General features: G+C 37.0%; 1 protein-coding gene across 1 annotated transcript in view; it reads right to left on the bottom strand.

Moving 5' to 3' along the window:
* Positions 1-3,231, bottom strand: part of LOC135226239 (uncharacterized) — a 3,245-nt gene extending 14 nt beyond the window's left edge. The window contains exons 1-2 of the mRNA XM_064265682.1: positions 2,854-3,231; positions 1-1,377 (exon numbers count right to left, since the gene is read on the bottom strand). The exon at positions 1-1,377 is cut by the window's left edge and continues 14 nt beyond it. Of these exons, the coding sequence (XP_064121752.1) occupies positions 1-1,159 (1,159 nt within the window). The 5' untranslated portion in view covers positions 1,160-1,377; positions 2,854-3,231. The remainder of the gene's footprint in view (positions 1,378-2,853) is intronic.
* Between the last annotated feature and the right edge of the window lie 5,024 nt (positions 3,232-8,255).

Below are 8,255 nucleotides of genomic sequence, written 5' to 3'. Positions count from 1 at the left end.
GGAAGAGATAATATTTCTTCAAAGAGCTTTGCAGATTTCTCATTCCACTCATCATACCGTCACACAAGACTAGACATTTAGAGTCAATCACTGAAGACTTTATATGCTTCAACTGAAACAGAGATACAGTTTTTGGAAGCAAGTTTCGTAGGAAGTCATCAAAGTTGTCATGGCTATGATTTCTAAACTGCATGTAGAGTAATATTTGAAAGGAGGAAAGCTCTGGCATATCTTCTGCGTTCTTATGCCATTTCTCAGCAATGGAACAGAGAATCGTGGTCTTTCCTGAACCTGCATCACCAGAGATAATGATGACTTTGGGGTCGTTTCCCGATGGGTCTTTAACTTCCAGGATTCCATTTTTGATCAACAGTGATGGCTCCACTGCACGAAGACCCCAGTGAAACTCCTTACTCTCCGACAACTTTGCGCAAACCATGATGGCACATGGATATGTGATACTAAACTGAGCTAGCCAGTCGAAGGGGGAAATCTGACAGAGGTTGACGTAAAGAGACAAGAGTTCTTTCCGAGAGAGTTGTTGTATGTATTCAGAGAGCTCCTTCCCAAACGCGTCTATTTCCTCCTCAAAGTTTTGCAAGTCTTCCGGGATTGAGGGATCGTATTTCTCACGGATCTTTCCTATCAGCTTTGGAATGGCATCTTGGATCTCCTTTTCGAGTACAACAATTTCCGCAGCATGACTCGAAAAGACAGATTTGGCTTCGCGAAGAGTTTCCTCGAGCGTTGCTTGAAAGTCAGAGAGCTTGCGTACTAAATCTGGGACCGACATCATCTCCACTTCATGGCTAACAACGTTCCTTTCATCTTTTATTTTTTTCACTAGAGCTTTAAGTTCATTACTAGGGTCCTTTACCCCCTTTTGCCAAAGAGCCCGGCATACTTTATTCATCAGCGTGATGTCCAAATCTTCTGGATGCTTGTCGGTCAGGTTTGTGACATCCTGAGCATTGAAAGGAAATTTGTTAAGTTGCACTCCGTTGTCAGCGAGAATCTCGGAGATTTTCTTGCTTTGTCCATCGAGAAAAGAGAAACGGTATATTAAGAACAGCACCTTCTTTCCCCAGTGTGTCACAGAATAGTAATATCTGAAGTTTCTAAGTGCTTCTGGACAAATACTTGGTCCTGACGATGCCATGTTAGAGATTAACACTGAGACGCCATGACAAAAATAGTAATTATAATCTGCACTTGTTCACCTGTATTTTCTCAAGATTTAATGGCACTAGCATTGGAAGATCTTTTTCTTATGAATGATCACCGTCCTACACAAAACTTTCAAAGATGCTGCCGAGTATGTTATTTCACAAGAGGGCGCCAAATATCGAGCTGTAAAACTTTGCCTCAGACACAAACCTGTAAAAATAAGACAAGTAATGAGAGCGGAAACCACAGACAGATAAACATTAGTAACCGTGATAACACCAAAACCGTTGTTAATAATAACCGCAGTGCTATGTGGGCATGTTTTCTCTGTTGTGTAATTGCTATTCAAGTCAGTGGCCTTCTTTGCATAATGTCTTCTTAGTTGGGAAAAACTCTCAATCGCGAGAGTATATATAATGTTTTAAGGGGTCCACAATAACCCTTAGAACAATGTCTTCTTATTTAGACTCTGAATCAATCTATATACTGTGGCTTTTCCTCGTCAGGCAAGGATAGCTTCCCTGGAATAAGGACATAGCATTTGCGTTCCTCATCAACCAGCAGCATCTTTTACTAGTACATGTGGACTTAGCGGCTACGCTTACAATTTGAAGATGACATCATCGGGGTGCTGAATAGAAAGAATTCTACCTGAGAAGCCTGCCTGAGGAGAAAAAGTAGTGTAGACTGATTTTCAGTCTAAACATGAATATAGTCTCTACAAATAATGCCTTTGACTTCGATAGGAACACACACACACACACACTCACACACACACACATACACACACACATATATATATATATATATATATAGTATATATATATATATATATATATATATATATATATATATAGAGAGAGAGAGAGAGAGAGAGAGAGAGAGAGAGAGAGAGATTTCACGAACCAAAATGATTTCGGCCTATAAAGAACATAAGAAAAGAAAGTCTAAAAACTATAGATTTAAGCATAAAATCAAGAATGAACCGTATATTCTAAATGGACTTTTTTTTTTTTTTTTTTTGTCCCATAACCAGTTACCGAACAACGGGAGTCCAAGCAATGCCTCGGGCACAATCCCTCACTTTTTCTTTAATTCTCGTGTGTTTTATGGTTCTTAGAATATAATGAAAAACAAATAGTTTCAGTGCAACTTATATATATTTATATAAAAAAACAAGGTGAATACCAACTGTTCTTCGCCATCGAACTATAACGCAATCATCCAGTGAAAGCGAAAGTAGTCAGTAGTAATATAGAATCAGGAGCAGATGGGATGTATATTATCTGTAGAACGGATATGATTCAATCGTTATTCTGGGATACATTACCCGTAGCGCCATCTATTGAGATTTAGTCGACGTTATGCGTTTTTCAAGTACAGGTAGGCAGTTACTGGGAAATGTAAGAATGTAACGTATTAATTGTGAGGGTCAAGACGAATTATCACTGTTCGTGAGTCTCACCCTTGCACTACAAGCACGGGATATCACTAGGAAATGTTTGGACACGATAAACTTTATAGAAGTTCAGAAAGAAACAAGAATTATACCGGGCAATTTGGGCATTACATATCCTTGCAAGTTACTTTATCGTATTTTTTTCTTCTTCTTCTTATCAGTTATTTCTGTCGGTATAGCTCGTTTATATTAACGCTCATTATTCCAAAGAAGGATCTCTTACTTACTTTGCTTACGTGGTTAAAAACTTGGACGGGTAGCTACACAAATGTCCAGCGCTGGCCTCCATCGTACTGACACATCAACATAGATAACGGTCAGTAGACCGAGCCACCAAGTAGTCGAGTGTCGTCATTCGTTTGGTTCTTATATATGGAACTGTTCCGTGAACGACAACTTCGAGCAGTTTTTCGGTCCCTGTAGGCAAAGTGTCCTGTATTATTAATAATAACAACGAGTGATTGATGGCCTGATATCAAAAATTTCTGCCGTGATTTCATCGATTGCCATTTTTTCAAAGCATTTGTTTGTCGAAGGGAATTTCACCCTCGGCACTGCAGCTGCGCTCAAAACGTTTCGCGACCAACTTGGCTTTGTACGAAACCTTGGTATCATGTTTACTCTGCGATGCTGTAGTACACGGAGCTAAATTATCGCACACAGTGGCACTGATTCGAGTATTTTCTTGAACGAAATACTAGAATTTGTTTGGACGAAAGAAATCTCGGCTGAGAACTAGAAATTGTATTAAACTTTTATTTTCTGGCAGTCATTTTCCATGTTTTCGTACATCTTCCTCAGTTCAACGTATCAGATGATCTTCAATTTACGGAATTTAATACAAAGCGTTGTATATTTTGGACTCCGATTTATATTCTAGAAGGATAACATTCAACTTTTTTTTCTGAACATGAGGAGAGAGAGAGGTGTGTGGCGAAAAAGATGGACTTATAGTGGACTGTATTATATGCTTAACGTTGTTACTTGGTCAAAAACCGCTAAAAGCCTTACGTAACAACTCCACAAAACTCCCTTTGCGGTTTCTAAATTAGGGGGAGATATCTCTCAACCCAATTCATTATTAACGAGGATAACACGCCAATATCATTAATGAATAGTAGCACAATTAAGTACTTTCACTTACTGAGCAGTCCTTGTAGACATGAACTCAGATCATAAATCGCTACACGAGATACGACGAGAGGTACGTGCCTCTCTCGTTCTCTCTCTCTCTCTCTCTCTCTCTCTCTAAATGTTTGCGAGTATTTACAGGTTGATTTCAGACCTTAGAGGACCGCTGTGTTATCTCGTTTCTAAGTTATTTGCATAACCTTAAGATATGAAACACAATAAGGTTTATCAGATCAATTCATATTCACCATCCACAAAAACTGAAACATAGGAAAAATGAAATAAATCGAAGGATATTGAAACACAATTTGATAAACGTAAAGTTAAAAATTAATTTAATAACTAAAAGTTAAACATATCAAAGAGTAACAACACATAAGTGACAAATGAAATTAATCACTCAAGGGGAATTGTAAATCAATGGCACTCAAATGAAACAAATTACGACAAAATTAAAAGAATCAGGGCAATCGCCCTTTCTAAATCCACACACACATCACTACACAACACTAGATAACAGGTCACCTCAAAAGTTGAGCCAAGAAGCTGTCCGTTCCGTCCTGCATTCGGGTTTTTTTGTTGGGGAAAAGAGACAAGTTATTCAATTACCACGAATGTAGAAACTGACGTACAAGGTTTTCATGAACATAAAAAACTCTACAATAATTACAACTTCGTTGTCAAAAATAAATTCCAAATATAATAGTGTGCAACTTCAACATATTTATTAAAATGTAGTGAATTAATTGGTGGTGTGTGTCAATACAGTTTTTGGGCGATATCATGCCCATACAGTGTACTAACGCACATACGCATACACACCCCTAGAGGGGCATCGCAAGGAGCGTTCAGAGGGGCGAAGCTACTACCCTTCTTTTTTCTTTTCCCCTCCCGATCTTTTGACCTCTCCTAATGGCTTCTCTGGCGAGAGGCACAAACAGACCCAATGACACCAACTCTTACCATACGTAATATGCGCAATACATTCACCAAGAACAATTTCACATACATAAAGACAAATGAATTATCATAACTAAAACAGTAATTATACTTCGTTACTAAAACGTCTACCGACGTTATGTCAAAAGACTTCGTCTTTGTGTAAAACTATCCTTTCGGTGCTAACCGCACCACAGATACTACGTACTAGAACATAGCAAAATCAGATAATATAATGTTAAGAGTGTCATTCTCGAATAGATGTGGTTCTTTCACCCTTATTATGTCATGCAATGTAGACGTACATATCTTTGCAAAATATATGGGCATGCGAATGCATTTGGTTTTCACATGAATACAAATACAGTAACATAGTTCCTGTCTGTCGATTACCTGACAGACGGCAATACGCAGTGAAAATCAATCAATAATTTCTTATGAGACAGACACTAATAACTATAATAAAAGACAAATAGCATGGAAACAAGTGAATTCTCAAAAATATTAGAAAATAAAATCGTTGTGAGAGGAGTTCCTCACGAGGTGGGGGGGGGGGGGGGGGGGGGGGGGGGAGCCGTGAAGATGGGATTAGACACCGGCAGTTAATTGCAGCAAAATCAAGTATAGCCAAAGTGAAAACAACCTCACCCTGACAGTTTGCACCTCGTAAGAAAAACCTTGACAGCTCAAATCTCTCATTTAATCCGCTTTAAAAAAAATAAAAAGGAACAGGGGCGGGGTGCATTACATGGCGGGGGAGCCTCACCAACGTAACGCCGAATCAGTGGTGGCATCGTGCTGGCGTGCTCTTCATCGTGCTGCCCAAGGTATATAGAATGGTCAGGTAGAGTCATTCGTGGGGGGTGAGAAGTCACTCAGCTACCGTTTCATTCAAATGTAGATCACAGGTCACTTCAGTCATCTCTGCAGTGATTTATTTTTACATTCTTCAAATACAACCATAGTTTTGATTTATTATATAATCTAGATTATTATTTAAATAACAACTAATATATCATAATTTTGATACCAAGGTTACCAAGGGACGGTTATTTGAGGTAATTACAAAAGTGAAGTCTGTCGGTTTTCCTGTTGTGGCTATGGTGTGTGACATGGGTCCTACTAATATCAGTTTATGGAACAGTCTCAATATAGGAACAGAAAATCCTTCATTTGAGAACCCCTCTACACCAGATAGAGGAATTCATGTCTTTGCTGATGCTCCTCATTTAATCAAGTTAGTGAGAAACAATTTTCTTGATTCAGGTTTTGAATTGCAAAATAGAAATTTTGTTCTAAGTGGATGTGTTAGGGAAATTGTTAACAGAAGTAAAAGGGACTTGAAACCCACATATTGTTTAACAGAGAAACTCATAAATGTAACAGGTACGCAACGTATGAATGTGAGGAAAGCAGTGCAGCTTCTTTCGAAAACAACATCTAAAGCTTTAAATTCTTATGGAAGTCAGGGACTTTTGAAGAGCAGGTACTGGGAAAGTACAGGGGACTTTATAAAGCTTGCCGAGTCCTGGTTTGATGTGTTCAACTTAAGGGTACCTTATGACAGAAAAAAATCTAGACACGCTTATGGGATGCAACTGACGGAACAGAATAAAATCCTTGACAATATGAAGTGTACTGCTGAAACAATGTGATTTTGCAAAAGTAATAAGATCTATCAGTTCCAAAAGGGATTTATTGTGTCATGTAAATCCTTGCCAAGGTTGCATGATATGTTGAAAAGTAAATATGATGTATCATACATAATTACCTCCAGACTTAACCAAGATGGACTGGAAAACATGTTTGGCTGTCTTAGACAAATGGATGGAACTCATGATCAGCCTACGCCAGTTGAAGTCAAACACAGAATAAGGTCATATATACTTGGCAAAATATAACTGGAAAAAATTCTAACTCTATGAAGGAGTGCGATTCTTCAAATATGTCGGAAGGAATGTTGTGTTCAGTCAAGAGAAAAGTTGTGAAAATAATGATTCAAATGAAACTGATCTTGTAAGAGAGCTTATGATTTCTGCAATGGTGTTTGCCTCTACTGAAGATGAGAAGATGCCAAAAGATGATTCAGAAAACTTTGAAAATGAATTTCATGAAAGAACTTTAGAGAATGTTGCAGACGAAGAGGGCCTTCGATATGTTGGAGGTTATGTGGCATCTAAATTTCCAGATTATCAGTTATTAGGATGTAAACTGTGCAGTAGAGCGACATGATAATAAATTAATGGAACCAAGTGCTGAGTTTTTTGAAAAATTAAAGGTAATGGAAAAAATGTTTCAAACATACAATGGAGAAAATGCACCGAGACCAGGCAATGGAGTATTATACGACTAGGCACGCCATATTGAAAATTGTGTATCCTTGCCTTTTAAAGTAATATTGTTTTTTGTCAGATGTCGGATGTTTTTTAGGATGAGAGTTCTGAATGCCCAAATTTTATCAAATAGACAAAAAAAAGAAAAAAGATGCATAAATTAACTAAATAAGCCATGAAACTTTTTAAAAAAAAAATTTGGTTTTTTTCACTTTTACTAAGTATTTTTCATTTTAACTATGATCCAGATACTGTTATGTGTTATCTATGTATATTTATGTTAGTTTATTAAATAATGTATTGTAAAATTGTAAATAAGCCTTTGTAAATAAATGCCAAGTCAAATGCTAATTGAATATATTTTTAAGTCCTATCAAGCATATTAATTTAAGATTTCTATTATATATTACAGAGCCAAACATTATCAATCCACGATTTTGCATGTGTAGTACAGTGACCTATATGAATTCAAAAGAACACCAAACGTATACAAGATAACAGAGTGAAAAGGACATCTGACACTTACGGGCCTAATCCCTTCGACCCAAGGTAATTACGTTGTTCCCAAGGTAGTTGATTGATTGATTGATCATGGAATTTAGGGCATAGCACAAGCGCTGGGACCTACAAAGGTCATTCAGCGCTACAGTATTATATGATTGAATGAAATAAATTAAATGAATGAATACGCGAACCAATTACAATCTCTCACACAAATGACCAATTAAAACTGCAATTAAAAACATCGAACGACACTAAACCAAGACCAAGACGATCTCACATCACATATCAACCAAACCAAAACCATTCACACTCACTCAAAACCACTTACACTGCAACCAAAGTATCCAACAGCTGAAGTCTCACACACACACACACATAACTAAATAAATAAAAAAAAACTGACATGCATACATCTATTCAACACCATTTAACCTTAATTAAAAACAGCAAATAAAATTTTCAAATAATAATTAGGTACTTGAAATGATGACTATGAACAAAACTAAACAAAAATATAAAATAAAATAAAATCAACACAAAATAAAATCAATGAGTTAAAATTTGCCACCACTTAAACTTCATAAAAAATCCCAATACATTTTAAAAAACTCACTAGTGCAGAAATATCTGCTTTGTCATCTAGAACATCGGCAAGAGATTTTCCATCAAGGTGGAATATCTGCCTCTGTTCTCTATAATTTACACAATACATCAGGATGTGC

The sequence above is a fragment of the Macrobrachium nipponense genome, chromosome 14 (assembly GCF_015104395.2).
Source record: "Macrobrachium nipponense isolate FS-2020 chromosome 14, ASM1510439v2, whole genome shotgun sequence".
In the NCBI taxonomy this organism is placed as follows: domain Eukaryota; kingdom Metazoa; phylum Arthropoda; class Malacostraca; order Decapoda; family Palaemonidae; genus Macrobrachium; species Macrobrachium nipponense.
This window is presented reverse-complemented; position numbering and strand designations above follow the sequence as displayed.